At 43.3% G+C, this 15,906-nt stretch overlaps 1 protein-coding gene across 2 annotated transcripts in view; it reads left to right on the top strand.

The window, feature by feature from the left end:
* DCAF12 (DDB1 and CUL4 associated factor 12) overlaps nucleotides 1–15,156 on the top strand; it is a 32,598-nt gene extending 17,442 nt beyond the window's left edge. Inside the window, exons 3-9 of one of the 2 annotated variants that reach the window (XM_008695127.2) lie at nucleotides 1,342–1,548; nucleotides 2,847–2,907; nucleotides 6,964–7,157; nucleotides 8,110–8,175; nucleotides 9,511–9,673; nucleotides 12,298–12,476; nucleotides 13,002–15,156. In XM_008695127.2, coding sequence (XP_008693349.1) covers nucleotides 1,342–1,548; nucleotides 2,847–2,907; nucleotides 6,964–7,157; nucleotides 8,110–8,175; nucleotides 9,511–9,673; nucleotides 12,298–12,476; nucleotides 13,002–13,160 — 1,029 coding nt within the window. In that variant the 3' untranslated portion in view covers nucleotides 13,161–15,156. The remainder of the gene's footprint in view (nucleotides 1–1,341; nucleotides 1,549–2,846; nucleotides 2,908–6,963; nucleotides 7,158–8,109; nucleotides 8,176–9,510; nucleotides 9,674–12,297; nucleotides 12,477–13,001) is intronic. The other variant, XM_008695128.2, reaches the window with a different exon arrangement.
* Nucleotides 15,157–15,906: the final 750 nt, after the last annotated feature.

The following is a 15,906-nucleotide window of genomic DNA, read 5'->3' as shown; positions in this document are numbered from 1 at the left end:
AGCCAGCTGCTCAACCAACTGAGCCACCCATGTGCCCCTATGGATTTTCTTTTCTTTTCTTTTCTTTTTTTTTTTTTTAAGTATTTTTATTTATTTATTTATTTTTGCCAGAGAGAGTATGCAAGAGCATGCACGAGCTGGGTGGGGGGTGGTGCAGAGAGAGAAGCAGGCTCCCCACTGAGCTAGGAGCCTGACATGGGACTCGATCCCGGGACCCTGGGATCATGACCTGAGCCAAAGGCAGACGCTTAACCGACTAAGCCGCCCAGGTGTCCCACCTACGGATATTTGACATTGGGAAGATTGCCATTTTTATGAAGATGACTGATAGAATATAGAGAATAGTTTTGATGGTGCTCTTGCCTGAAGGTGCAGAGACCAGTTGCAATTGTCCAGAGAGGTGATGAGAAAGAGGATGAGAGGAAGGAGCCATCTGAAAGAATAGTTTCTCCTTTCATAGATCCTTCCTGTGCAAGCAGTAGGTTACTTTATACAAAGATCCGACATGATTTGGCTCCATCACAAGAATTGCTGAGAGGATTTTAAGCTAACTTCCTAGGCTAAGGTATATGAGGGTACAGATTATTTCTCTTTTGTTCATAGTCACATTGCTAGCACCTGGAACAGTACTTGGTATTTTAGTTGGTGCTGAATGAATGAGAGAGTGAATCATTTAATCCCATAAAGAGTTTAATTAAACACTCTAGGAGTGTTCTTTCTCTGAGACTGATCTTTCCCATAAAATGTTTTTCTGAGTTAAATCTTGCAGAGTGGAAAGGGGTTAAGTTGGAAAAGGGGTGGAGAAGAGCATTTCAGGCAGAAGCAGCATCATGAACAAGGCATGGAGGCATAGCAGAGAATGGCGTGTGTGCTACAGATAACTCTTACCTTGTCATATGTCTCCAGTCATTCCAGCAAACCTAATGTTTATAGTACATTTAATAGTAGTTGTGATGGGCTCTGGGAATTGTTTTGTTTCTGTGCATGGGTAAATGAGAATTAGATATATAAAATATGTCCAAACTGGCAGAAAAGCTTTAATTGGGTTCTTTAGGTCCATAGTCTAATGCATTTCGTCTTTGAAGCTGTCTTTGAATCCCAGGCAGAATTTACTACTTGCTAATCTGTTCATGTAACGTATTATGCCTATCGCGGTTGTATTTTCTTATTTTCATATTTCATTTGACTAATAGCCCTGACTATGCCTTTAACAATTCCCAGGCTCTAACATGTAGTAGACATTAATTTAAGTTTCATGGTTAATTGAGTGAATCGGTGTTTCTACCCAGGGTTAGCCACATGAAAGAGAAACTGTCAGCTTCTGTGTCCCTTTTCTTGTAGCTGTTTGTAGTGGACGTGCAGACAAGCCAGATCACCAAGATTCCCATTCTGAAGGACCGGGAGCCTGGAGGTGTGACCCAGCAGGGTTGTGGCATCCATGCCATCGAGCTGAATCCCTCCAGAACTCTGTTAGCCACTGGAGGAGACAACCCCAACAGTCTTGCCATCTACCGGCTACCTACACTAGATCCTGTGTGTGTGGGTGATGTAAGTTTCCCCAGTAACTGTAGTTAGAGGTAGCTTTGTTTTTAAGCAGAGTCTGATAGGTAACATGGACCCCCCTCCCACATGCTCCCTGGGAAAGAATAGTTTCCTCTGGATTTCTGCTGACTACAGGGCATGGGGGTGAGATGTGAGGGTAGAAATATCAGAATGGGGACTGACCTTCCTATAGGGAGGTATATTGACAGAGAGCATGTGTTTGATAAAGGGGTGAGCAGCATACTTCAGGGGCCAGCATCAGTGGGTTGGTGTTTGAATCCAGTGTCCATACAACTCCCACTGCCCGTAGTCAGAGAGCAAAGTTTATTAAATCATTCAACTATTTATTGAGCTTTTTCTGTCCAGGCATTGTATTTTTATTTTTGGTTTTTTTTTTTTTTTAAAGATTTTATTTATTTATGTGACAGAGAGACAGCCAGCGAGAGAGGGAACACAAGCAGGGGAGTGGGAGAGGAAGAAGCAGGCTTGGAGCGGAGGAGCCTGATGTGGGACTCGATCGGGAACGCCGGGATCACGCCCTGAGCCGAAGGCAGACGCTTAACCGCTGTGCCACCCAGGCGTCCCCAGGCATTGTTTTAGACATTGGGGACATGCAGTGAATAAAACAGATAAAGTTCTCCACCTCTTGAAGCCTGCATTCTAGTGGAGGGAGACATATAAACCAATACATAGACCAATAAATATTTTCCAGGAGTATGTCAGAGTGTGATAAGTGCCATGGAGAAGAGTAAAGGCAGTTTCAAGGGATAGAGAGAGTGGTGGAGAATGCTTTTTCAGAGGGTGGTCAGGGAAGTCCTCGTTGATAAGAATGACATTTGAGTAGGGAGATATAGAGGAAATGAGAGTGAGTACAAGTCATGCTGAAGTCTGGAGGAAAAGAGTTCCAGACGGACGGAACAGGGAAGAGGTCGGGTATAGCTGTTGTACCAGGAAGCACAGAGGAGAGTGGTAGGATGAGGTTAGAGGAATAAGACGTGGGTGATTATGTGTAGAAGCCCAAAATAAAACATCCAGAGGTAGAAGGCCAGAGCTGTGTGTCTACCTGACATGTTCATTGCCTGTAGGAATGCCAATTTCATTCCACCTTTGAGCTCTTCAAGACAGAAGTTAAAAATTGTGGGATCCTGCCCTATGGGTTAAGATCATCAGAAATCAGAATTGTAATTTTTACAGATATATTTTCAGTCAGGCTATATGCTTTTCAGGAGTGTGAGTTGTAATCCTTTTTTACTCATTTCTTTTTTTCTCTCTCTCTCTTTCTTTACCTGTCACTCCTCTCCAAGGATGGACACAAGGACTGGATCTTTTCCATTGCATGGATCAGTGATACTATGGCGGTGTCTGGTAAAATTGACCTTTTGTATGGGGTTTTGATGTGGCAGGGTGGGAGGGAGACTAGAAGTTGAAAGGGGTAGCAATTGATTGGAAATAGCCCAGTAAACAGACCATTGGCCAGGAGATCTTATTACCAATATTGGCTCTTTCTCTGACTTACTGTGTGTCCTTGGGTAAGTCATTTCCCCTGTATATTCCTGATCTGGAAGAATTCCTTAGCATTCTTCATTTATTATTCATACTCTGCCTTGTTCCCAGAAGTATGTGTGACAGTGTGTTAGCCACAACGTTTTTGCGGGGCTTCATTGTGACAGTGGTTGTGAAAGTGTTTTGGAATATGTGTAAAGTGTTAGGAGCAGTTATTTTCTGTACAACTATATAGTTAGTGTGTTTCTTGTTGATAAAAGCTGTATAGGATTGGGGGAATTTCTTCCCCAGTGGTAGACGTCAGAAAAAAATACATGGAAGTGAGTGTAGAGAAGGTAATCTAGAGATACACAAATGCTTTCTGGATTCCCACAGCAGCCTAGAAAGTAGGCTGAGAGTGCTAACGAGTTTGGCTTGAGACCTATATGTAAAAATACAGCCCCCCAGTTCTAGATTCCCAAATAAAAATAATCATAGTAGTAGCTAAATTAAGTCCCTCACATATGTTATTTCATATAATCCTCAGAGTAGTACTAAAAGATTTGCATTATTAGCCTCATTTCACAAATGAAAAGAGTTCAATTCTGAGAGGTTATTATAACCTGCCAAAGGCCACACAAATACTGACAGGTGGAATCAGGATCTGAATCCAGATCTGATTTCAAAGCCCATACTTAGAACTGCAGTAACGGGTGCCTGGCTGGCTCATCGGAAGAGCATTTGACTCTTGAACTTGGTGCCATGGGTTCAAGCCCCACATTGGGTGTAGAGATTACTTAAACAAATGAAACTTAAAAACAAACATCTACACCAGAAGCCAATATTGCATTGTATGTTAACTAACAAATTTTAAATAAAAACCAAACAAAAACTACTAACAGAGCTAAGGGAACATAAATATTTCTTCTTTCAGTTCTTTCCAAGGCAGTAGAAAGCAGCCAAGAGGGAAAATAAATCTAATGAATAAGCATGGTCAGAGGTCAGCATTACCCAGAAGTGGTTCAGAAGCTTTTGGATTCTCTGTCATTTGTCTCGCCAAGGAACAAGAGCTGCTTGAGAGCAAAGGCCTAGTCATGTCAGGCCTTTTTCTTTTTTTTTCTTAAAGATTTTATTTATTTATTTGATAGAGAACACAAGAGTGGGGTAAGGGGCAGAGGAAGAAGCAGACTCCTCGTTGAGCAGGGAGCCCAATGGGGGACTCAACCCCGGGACTCCAGGATCATGACCCAAGCCAAAGGCTGAAAGAAGCTTAACCGACCGAGACACCCAGGCACCCCCATGTCACCTTTATAATAGGGATTACCTGTATGACAGTAACCTGTACTAAATGTGGTTGTTGGGAGCCAGGACTTGGCTTTGCTTTGGGAGCCTCCCATCTCCTTCAGATACCCTGCCAACATCTATGTTTTCAGGCAGATAATTCCCAAGTCTACATTTTCTGAACCAGTATAGCAGGTTTTAAGAACACTGATATTAGAGGTCTGAATTTGAATCCTGGCCCTACCAGTTATTAGCACTGTGATCTTGGGTAAGTTACTTAAGCTTTTTGAGCCTTGGTTTTCCTCATCTGTAACTTGGATACTTCACAGGGTCATTGAGAAGATTAAAGGAAATAAAGCATACTGAAAATGCTCAGGGGTGCCTGGGTGGCTCAGTTGGTTAGGTGTCTGCCTTCGGCCCAGGTCGTAATCCCAGGGTCCTGGGATCGAGTCCCACATCGGGCTCCTTACTCAGCAGGAAGCCTGCTTCTCACTCTGCCTGCTGCTCCCCCTTCTTGTGCGCTCTCTGTCTGTCTCTCTCTCTGGCAAATAGGTGTATACAATATTTAAAAAATAATAGAAAACTTAGTAATTTTTCCTTATTATAAGAGTAATATGTGTTTATCATAAGAAATTTTATATATATATATATATATATTTTAAGATGTATTTACTTATTTGACAGACAGCACAAGCAGGGGGAGTAGCAGAGGGAAAGGGAGAAACAGGCTCTCCGCTGAGCAGGGGTCCTGATGCAGGACTTGATCCCAGGACCCTGAGATCATGACCTGAGAGGAAGTCAGACACTTAACCGACTGAACCACCCAGGCACCCCCATAAGAAATTTTTTTAATACAGATAAACAAAAATGCAATAAGAATTATCCTCAATATCTCTACCCAGGGATAACCACTGTTAATATTTTGAAATATATCTTGCCAGTCATTTTTCAGTACTTTTTTTTTTAGTTGGTTAAAATGGGATCATACAGGGATGCCTGGGTGGCTCAGTCGGTTAAGCGTCTGCCTTCAGCTCAGGTCGTGTTCCTAGTGTCCTGGGATGGAGTCCCTCATCGGTCTCCCTGCTCAGCCGGAAGCCTGCTTCTCCCTCTGCCTGTCTCTCCCTCTGCTTGTGTGTGTGTGCTCTCTCTGACAAATAAATAAATAAAATCTTTAAAAAAATAAATAAAATGGGATCATACAGAGGGATGAATATATAGATAAATGTGCCAAGTATAATGAAATGTTGGTTGTAGAATGTAGATGTAATTGAACAGTTCATTATAAAATTCTTTGAATATTTCTTGAGTTTTTCATAATAAAACTTGTGTAGCTTTATTTTTTAATTTGGATAATAAACCATGCATAGTTCTCCAGATGTGTCCTTCTCTCTGGCCTTTTCTAGATTTCACATGTAATAAAACCTCTGCTTTGAAACCCTGCCCATAAGCCTTATGATACAAACAAATTGAATGATATTTCTTTCCTGTTAGATAATTTGTACTACGAAGCATTCAGGAGATTTGTAGTGTGGGAAGGACACCTTCTAGTCTAAAGGAGAGTTGGCAAATAACTTTACTGGAAAGGAATTTTATTTTTATTTATTTTATCCATCCATCCATCCATCTATTTATTTATTACTTTTAAATAGGCTCCACACCCAGTGTGGAGCCCAATGCGGAACTTGAACTCAGGACCCTGGGATTAACCAACTGAGCCACCCAGGTGCCCCTAGAAAGGAATTCACTGCTTCGTTATTGTTTGCTAAGGAAAACTATCTTTTTAAGTATTCATTTTCTGTAGAACAGTCTTTTTATTTATTTTTTTTAAGCAATCTCTATGCCCAACCTGGGCTTGAGCTTATAGCCCCAAGATCAACAGTAGCATGCTGTACCAACTGAGCCAGCCAGGTGCCCTACAGTATCCCTAACCTTGGAATTATGGTCCCTGTGGGTCCATGGAAAGCCTTTAAGAGGTTCATGAACCGGGGCGCCTGGGTGGCATAGCGGTTAAGCATCTGCCTTTGGCTCAGGGCGTGATCCCGGCGTTCCGGGATCGAGCCCCGCATCAGGCTCCTCTGCTATGAGCCTGCTTCTTCCTCTCCCACTCCCCCTGCTTGTATTCCCTCTCTCGCTGGCTGTCTGTGTCGAATAAATAAATAATAAAATCTTTAAAAAAAAAAAAAAAAAGTTCATGAACCTCCCTGAAATTGAATGTACAATGTGGTGTTTTGTGTATTTTCCTATAGAAAGGGGTCTTTAACATTCCTAGGTCTCTCAGAGGCATAGCACCACTGATTTAAGGTGGAGGGTCCCAAACCCTGCTACCCATCAGACAGCGCCTGTGCATGCATGCCCAATTGACCTAAGCATTTGGCTTGGAAAATCACTGAGCTTTCTCAAACTATTTAATAGTCTCTTTTAAAAAATCTCACCAAAGGTTAAAGGTTGTATTTTAACTCCTACATCTTAGTTGAATCATTCCTCTTGTAGCTATTAATGTGTACTGTTCGCTGTTTTGCGGTGGACCACCTGACCAAGCTTCAGCACATATGAGGATGATGTACAAAGAGCTAGACTAAGAAAGCACATCTTGGTTTCTGTAGAACTGTCCCATAGAGAGTGGGTGTGTCTGACATCTGTGGTCTCCTTGCCCCGTAGGCTCACGTGATGGCTCTATGGGACTCTGGGAGGTGACAGACGATGTGTTGACCAAAAGTGATGCCAGGCACAATGTGTCGCGGGTCCCTGTGTATGCTCACATCACTCACAAGGCCTTAAAGGACATTCCCAAGGAGGACACAAACCCTGACAACTGCAAGGTCCGGGCTCTGGCCTTCAACAACAAGAACAAGGTATGAGCTCGCCAAAGAGGAAGCCTCTTTCTCTTGCTTCAGCTTCTTGGCTTATATCTTGGCACTTGGCTTCTCCTTCCAAGTCAGTCCTTGCTAACATAGCTTAGGTCTGAGCCCATGGAGGATTGAAGGCTGAGGGTTGCTGGTGAGAAATTATAACTGAGATTATGAAACCCATCCCTTGCATTGAGCTCTGCAGTATTTCTCTGGAGGGTCCATATTTGTGTGTCAGCCTCTCAGAGTTACCGTAGGGCCACTCTGATTTGACTGTCTCTCATTTGCACATGCCTTTGCAGGTGCTTTATTTTGGGTGTGATTTTCATACATGCTTCTGAAAACGATCGCTTTTTTCTCTTTGGTATTCAGTTTGTTTTCATTCTTCACTGCCTCTTCTTAACCTACCAGCAGGTCTTACCTAATCATTGAGTCAGATCTGAAACTGGGGGTATTAAGTAGAATGTTGGGGTGGGGACTCAGAGCCAAAAGGGTAGAAAAGCTCCCAAAATCTGAATCAGGCCACATTTTGAAGGGTAGTTCCCTCAGTCTTGTATCTCCTGGCCAAAATTATGGCCTAAAGATAGATGGAGATCCTCCACCCATAGAAGCCATTTATGAAACTGCCCTTCATGTGTGTGTTTGCTGGAACTATCCAACGGGATGTCGTGGGAATGATTGCATAGTAAGAGCTTTTTGAATCATGGGTGTTTACATTACTGCTAGAACCTGGCTTCCTTCTTGAGTTCTCCCAAAAAGAACCTTGATTTAATACGCTGTCCAGCTGCATTCCATAGAGGGAGATGATGGGCTGACAATCCCTGGCCCCCCTGTTGGAATCATCATGGGATAAGAATGAAGAATGGGAGGACCCCAACCTTCAGGGTCTTCCCCTGCTTACTACCCTATATTAGTTGCTACAGATTGAAATATAACCTGTTTTTCATTGCTCTTGTAGGAACTGGGAGCAGTATCTCTGGATGGTTATTTTCATCTCTGGAAGGCTGAAAATACACTGTCTAAGGTGTGATGAACTGACTTAGTGGTTTTATCTAAAAACTCACCTTTTGGTTAAAATACTTTTATTCTCCCTGAGCCTTTTCATTCTTGTCTGAAGCCCCGGTTTTCCAAGGGTCTGATGTTACCGCACAGTGCGTGGAATTCTGAGTGTGACATGCCTATCTTAAGTCTTTTAAAGAGATCAGAGGGGAAGAATCTTTCACATTGCAAGGACTTGCTGAGAGACTCCTTTAACTAGCAGTCCTCCAGTCCACAAGGCATTTAAGTGTTTGCTTATGGATTATTGACCATTTGGCATGTTGAAAGGGCAGGAAAACCTAGAAGTTAGAAATCACCGGCAACTAAAAATCAGTTAAACTGGGGCGCCTGGGTGACTCAGTTGTTAAGCGTCTGCCTTCGCCTCAGGGCGTGATCCCAGGGATCGAGCCCTGCATCGGGCTCCCTGCTCCTCTGGGAGCCTGCTTCTTCCTCTCCACTCCCCCTGCTTGTGTTCCCTCTCTCTCTGGCTGTGTTTCTCTGTGTCAAATAAATAAATAAAATCTTTAAAAAAAAATCAGTTAAACTAAGATAAACTATCTCTGAAATAATAGGTAATGAGACTATTTACAATCTTTACAAGCAACTTTTACATAAAGTCAAACCTACGTGTGGATCCTTCTACTTGTCCCAAAGGCCTTTGCTGCTTATTGCTTCTGTGATACTCTTTCTCATGAGGAAGCAGAGCTCTAGGAATTACTGACTCCTTCATGTCAAGCAGCCTTTGAGCTCCACTGACCTTTCTTGGTGCTTTACATGCAGTAGGCACCCACTACACTAAAGGTTGGCTGAATGACAAGGATCCAGGGTCAAGGCTGAGTGGTGTTAGCTGAGGTTGAGCCAGTCCCATGAGTGTGCTTTTTGTAGTGTACAGCTCCCATACAATTGGGAAGCTAGGCTGAGGGTAGCCAGAAATCTGCCCCTTTGTCTGAAGAGCAGTAAGGAGGGTGGTAGCAAAGAGGGTCATGGCAGAGATCAGAGTGTGACCTTGGCTTTAGTGCCCTGGGGTTATCCCTGCAAATAACCTGTAGGTCTAGGCCTTTCTGTTTCTGATTATTTAATTCCAGCTTCATCTTTTTCTCTGATTAGTCCTCTTCAGTACTGAGATCTCATTGTGTATTACAGTCACTCTCTCTTTCTCTTATTTACTTAGTGGTGGAACAGGGCATTATTTTTGTCTTTTTGTCTCTGTGTGGCTTGTGTATGAAGGACGCTTACAGAATTGGGCATCTGACTAAGAACACTGCCCTGTAGTATGCTGTCTGGTATTGCCATGGGTGCATCACTCCTTTCTCTGTTTCAGCTCCTCTCCACCAAACTGCCATATTGCCGTGAGAATGTGTGCCTGGCCTATGGTAGTGAATGGTCAGTATATGCAGTGGGCTCCCAAGCTCATGTCTCCTTCTTGGATCCGCGGCAGCCATCATACAACGTCAAGTCTGTTTGCTCCAGGGAGCGAGGCAGTGGTAAGAGTCCTGGTATGGCCCCTATTCAGCAGGAAGACGTTACAGAAGATGAGACCTTCCACCTTCAACAACCTTGAAGATGGAAGGGTCACAATTGTTCAGGGGGGAAATGACAAGGGAGCAGAAGGCTAGCTGAAGACAAAGCATAAGCCGACACCCCACAACCTCCCTCCACCTGCCACTCCTGGGTGTGACATGTGTGACATTCTTCTAGGGATCTCCAAACTGTCTTAATGTTAATACCTTGCTAGAAGGGAAAACAGCCTTAACTTGACAATGGCAAGACCTTTGGTATCTTGTAGGTAGGCATCTTGTAGGTCAGTCCTCTTTAGTAGATGAAGGTTCTTTTGAAACCTCCCTTTTCCTTACTTCCCCCCCAACTCCAGAGTGTATAATCAGTCAGCCACTCCTCAAGACCCTGGGGCAGCAGCTCTTGCTGCCCATGGGTCCTGTCCCTGTGCTTTAATAAACCACCATTTTGCACCAAAAAAAAAAAAGTCCCTGTATGCCCCTGAGGCTTATAGCTGCCTTACAGATGGGTTTTCACTTTCAGTTTCTACGTTGGTTTCCAAACAAGTATAGTGATCTTTATGAAACCTGGTGGAGGTGTTTGGTGACACAAGAATGGAGCTTAAAAACCTGCAAATGGCAGCAGAGCTTCAAGCACCACAGGCAGATTTGTGGCCTCGTGAAGCCTTTAGTGGAAACCAATAGCGAGGATATTGGTGGTTTTCATATTCTTTTATAGATCCTGACTTTCCTGTGGTAGTTTTTTGCTGATGCCCTGCCTTAACTGTAAAACTCATTTACGCTAAGGGATGATGTGCAGTGAGGAGGAGTTTCCTGAGGGCATGAGGAAACTTTTGAGGGTAGTGGGTATATTTGTTATTTTGATTGTGGTCATAGTGTCGTGGATATATACATATGTTAAAACTTCAAATTGTAGCTTTAATATGTGCAGTGTATTGTTTGTCAGTTATACCTCAGTAAGGCTGAGGAAAATAACGTAGGTTAGTTCTGACCACTGGGTGAATTCAGCTTCAGCCTCCCATCTTTTATAACATATTTTCTCTGAGAGCACTCTTTCTTTATCAAGGAATAAAAAGACTTATGTTTGTACTGTACTTTAAGATTTCAAAATATTTTTTTCTGCCATCTTACATCATCTTACCCAGAACCCTGTGGGAAGCAGGTAGGAAAAGGTAAGGTTAGTGTTTACCCTATTTTATAGATGAGAAGACTGAGACCCAGAGCAGTTAAATAATGTGCTCAACATAATACAGATTGGTGGGAGAACAGCTGTAGACTAGAATCCAGATCATTCAGGTTATCAAAGTGTATTTTCTTCATCTCACTGTTCCCATTCTCATGCAAAAATGTAGCTATATTATCCTGGAGGTCCTAAAAGGCACAATATGGATTAGAATTTAGCCTCTCTCTTTCAAGTAGTGTTTATTTTCATGCAGATACTGTAAAAGTGGCTTTTGTTTGGGGTTTGTTTTCAATTACTCTAAGACACTCATGTTTCAGAGCAGAGAGAATAATGTGTGCAATGAGAGTTGTAAGGGGAATAATAAATAGGTTTGGCTGGAATAATGTCTGCAATGAAAAACTTTTAAGAGGGGTGTCTGCTGGGCTCAGTTGGCGGAGCATGCAACTCTTGATCTCAGGGTTATAGGTTCAAGTCCCATGTTGGGTGTAGAGAGTACTTAAAAATAAAATCTTTGGGGCACCTGGCTGGCTCAGTCGATGTAGCGTGCAATTCTTGTCTTGGGGTTGTGAGTTTGAGCCCCATGTTGGGTAGAGAGATTACTTAAAAATAAAAAAATCTTAAAAAATGAAAAATTAAATAAAATCTTTTTTTCTTTTCTTTTTTTTTTAAGTAGGCTCCACACCCAGCGTGGAGCCCAATGCAGGGCCCGAACTTAACAGCCCTGAGATCAGGACCTGAGCTGAGATCACGAGTCTGATGCTTAACTGACTGAGCCACCCAGGAGCCCCTAAAAATAAAATCTGAAGAAAAAAAGCTTTATGAGATTTTGATTACTATTACAGGAGTAGCTTTCATGCCTAATAAGGAAATACCAATTGCACAGATATTCTCGAGCACCTCTTATGTGCCAAGAGACATCTTTGTATCCCGTGCACTTATTTGATCCACAGATGCAATACCAGATAAAGACCTCTTGCAGTGCCATGTTAGTGGTTTTAGGTCAGGTAGAAAGAAGTCCTTTTTAATATAATGATTTGTAAATATGCAGATTACCCTGTTTCAGTGACATACTGAAGGAGAGTTTAGAGTTATAAAAGATGACTTCACAGTGAGTCTAGGGGAGGGAGGTTCTGAGTATACTTAAGGTCTTAGGCCAAAGGCATGTTAGGCATCATCAGGCCTCTGGCACTTCTCTGAGGCTTATGGAAGGGTTCCTGTTAGTGTATGAATGGGCTTTGTGGCACCAGGGTTCTCAGGCTTTCACATGAGCTATACCTGCCATATGCACCTGGGAGAGGCATTGTCTGGTATTTGGAGGTGCCATGTGAACTCAGTGCCAGAGGAGTACAGGTTAATAGACTGTCAGTGTGTGCTCTCCCTACTCATTGCCCTTTACTTTTCTCTCTCTCAGGGATCCGGTCAGTGAGCTTTTACGAGCACATCATCACTGTGGGCACAGGGCAGGGTTCCCTGCTGTTCTATGACATCCGAGCTCAGAGATTCCTGGAAGAGAGGCTCTCAGCTTGTTATGGGTCCAAGCCCAGACTAGCAGGGGAGAATCTGAAACTAACCACTGGCAAAGGCTGGCTGGTGAGTAAGCCCCTGCCTGATACGGTTACTGAACAGTGACAGAAAAATTGTCTTCAGTCTACCCACCTGCTCCCACCCCTACTGATACATCAGCTACCCACATACTTTTTCAATGGAAAGAGGCACTCCTTAGAGCAGAGAAAGGCACTTTCCCTTGATTTTGCTTCTGTGTCTACATGTCCGTGGGAAAACTTAGGCCCAGTAAGATAAGCTAGTTGACTTGGGATTTCCCCCAGGTGAAGAAGGAACCCCTCCCCCCCACTGTGGCTGCCATTGAATTACTAAAGAGTTTGCTTCCAGCTGTCCTGAGACCTTAGGTTTGTATAGAGTTCTTCAACCTGTTCATTTCCTCCCTAATGTTCATTTGGAAAAATGAGGCTCCAATTCCCATGAGCACCAGTCAGAGTCTCCTGACATCAGGTTAGATGCAGAACCCCCTCCTCTTAAGACCAGAANTGTCCCTTTCTGTCTCTTTTCTGCCCCTTAGCCTAGAGGTGCTAACAGAGTCTCTTTTTCTTCCCATAGAATCATGATGAAACCTGGAGGAATTACTTTTCGGACATTGATTTCTTCCCCAATGCTGTTTACACCCACTGCTACGACTCGTCGGGAACGAAACTCTTTGTAGCAGGAGGACCCCTCCCTTCAGGGCTCCATGGAAACTATGCTGGGCTCTGGAGTTAATGACAACTAACTCTCTCCCAAAATGCAGAGATTTACACTAACTTCCATTCTTAGTTTTCTTGTTTCTTTTGATTTTCTTCCAGTTGTGTGAGGCCCTCATTTTAGTGGGAACACAAGAGTTTGCCTATGGTTTAGGCACTTGACAGGAAGCTCTGTACAGAATTCTGAAGCGTTTTTTGTTGTTGGTTTTTTTTCCTTTTTTTGCTTTTGGTAATCAGAATTTTACTGTCTTTTTTTCTTTCTGGCTTCTCAACCAAACATTGTTAATTCTTATTTTTTCTTTAAGTGACACACACTCTCCCCTTTCGCTTCTTTAGGCTGGCATACTCATTCTCACCCTTACTTCACTCTTGAGAGGTGGGGCTCCTTTATAATTATGTGGTTGCTGTCAGACTTTCTGTGAAAGTTTGGGGGCTGCGTGTGTGTGTGTGTGTGTGTCTCTGTCTGTGTGTGAGAGAGAGAGAGAGAGAAAACTTGGGTGCCTGCAAACACCGTGTGTCACTGAAATTACCTGGAGTAAGAATTACTTGTAATTAAAATATTTATAAAAAAAAAAACAACTTTATTCACAGAGTCAGCTTTGGCACTAGTCTTTATCTTGTTTTTTAAAGCCTAACAGCACTGATTATAGGAAGTAAAAACAAAGAAAAACAATCACCATCAGGAAAACCCTTTGAGTTAGATTGCAGGCTTCCTGGTGACACTCATCCCAGGACTCCAGAGTGATCCATCCTCTACCTAACTTCCCAACTTTGTGTTCACCAGCTGAGAATACTTCTGTGTGTCATTTCCACTTTAACTTCCCATCTGCTTAGCCAGTGGCCACTCCCTGAAAACATCAGGGTCTCCATCCGGATGCAGCTCTGGAGGCTGCAGAAGACTTGGTAGAACTTGGTAAAGAGAATCCCCATCCCAGCCTTTCTTTTCCTTCCTCAAACAAGACCTGATCTGGTATCTCAGGGGCCTGGAGCAGGGGGCCTTAAGTCTGCTAAGATTCAAATACTCAGTCCCCTTGGCTTTGGGGAGAAACTTCTCCTTTGCCTTTCTTCTCATCTCCCCAGTGGGTTTTGCTTTTCTTTTCTAAATTGAGTTCAGTCCAGGAGGGTGGGGGTAAGCAGGGGGTTTATCTGTGTGTATCGAGTGCTTCATGCGTGGAATGTTCATTTTCTTATTCCAGTGGGGCTGGAATTGAAGCCACCTCTCCCACTCTGTTGGCTCAGCCCTGGGGTGGTGGTGGGTGGCCTATAGCCAGCAACATTGTGCATGTAAAAGCATCGATGTGACTAGTAATTTGTTCTTCCCTTGAACTGTGTTTAGTCTGAGGTTTTGAAACTTGCAGGCAACTGACTGACCGTGATGTCCAGTTATTCCTTGCTTTTTACGCATCATGTTGCAGATAGCAGCTGTTCCCACCCACAGATTGCTCCTCCATTCTAAGCACATACTCTGCTTCTGTCAACAGCCCATCCTGGGGAATGGAAAAGTCATATTTATTCCTGCACTCTAGTTTCTAAATTGCTGTCCCAGCTATCTCCCTCTGCTCTGGGTCTAAGTGGGGAGATTGAAAAAAAGAGTGCCTTCTCCTCGGTAATGGGGGCTGGTGGGTAAGGGAGACAGCAAGTCCACCCTATCTTGGTGATACCCCAGGTGCACACCACAGGTTCTAGAATTCTTATCTTCTAACCTAGAGAAATAGGTGCTATAAACAGGGAATTAAGTAAAATGCTGGATATGATAGATCTTTTAATTGTCTTAATTTTTTTTCTATTATTAAACTACAAGCTGTAGATTTCTTAGTTCTCACAGAACTTCTATCATTTTAAACCAACTTGTATATTAAAAAAAAAAAAAAATCTTAAGTAGGACGTTTTGTACTGTTGCCAGACCCTCTTCTGTGATGGGCAATATGTTTGATTGTTTGAGATTTTGTTTTTAAAAATGTAGCACTTGACTTTTTGCCAAGTTAAAAAAAAATAAATATTATTCCAGTTGCAAAGTGGTTTGAGTGAGTATGTATAGCCAAGAGACAGAAGGAAATGACTGGTTGGAGGGTTACCTTGGGGGGCTAGGATTGCTTGGAACAGAAGAGGAACACAAGAGTTCCCTCACAGTTAAAGACAGGTCAAGTGCAAACACACAAACACTAAGACCTACTTGTGCCTCGTCTCCAGCCCTGGACCAAGATCAGTGGCTCTGGGGTCCAGTGGAGGATGAGTATGCGCGGGCTGAATGTGAGCAGGAAGGCTGCTAGTCCCTGCTCTGAATGACTGGACTTGAGCAAGGTGTCCAGCTCCTTTACCTAGACGGGCTGGTGATAGGCTCTGTCTCCTTCAGTGGAGGGTTCCCTGAAAGTGGCTGCACAGTGCCCAGAGAATAGGATATCTTTTTTAAGTTGGCACCATTGCTCCTAGCTGCCCTTTATAAGGGGGAGGAAACAGCGACCATGGTGAGTGATGCTCTTCCCAGAGCTTGTTTTTGGCTGAGAGAAAGGCAGACCGCTGAATCATACCAACTTCCTCACAGCCATTTCTGGAGGACCCATCGGGGCTGGGCCACAGAGCCAGGCAAGGCAGTACCTTCCTCTGTCATATGGTACTTACTCTTCAGGAAAGCTAGATGTAGCTGCCCTTTGCACCTGCCTCAGAGGCTGACTAGTTCAGAATGATTCATACAGGTATTTACCTGTATAATCAAAGGCGATAAAACAGGAAGGGGGAAGTGAATTGGTTGTAATTGAGAGGGCTTC

Source organism: Ursus maritimus, unplaced genomic scaffold (genome assembly GCF_017311325.1).
Source record: "Ursus maritimus isolate PB19 unplaced genomic scaffold, ASM1731132v1 scaffold_17, whole genome shotgun sequence".
Taxonomy (NCBI): domain Eukaryota; kingdom Metazoa; phylum Chordata; class Mammalia; order Carnivora; family Ursidae; genus Ursus; species Ursus maritimus.
The sequence above is the reverse complement of the archived record's forward strand: the minus strand, read 5'-3'. Positions and strand labels throughout refer to the sequence as shown.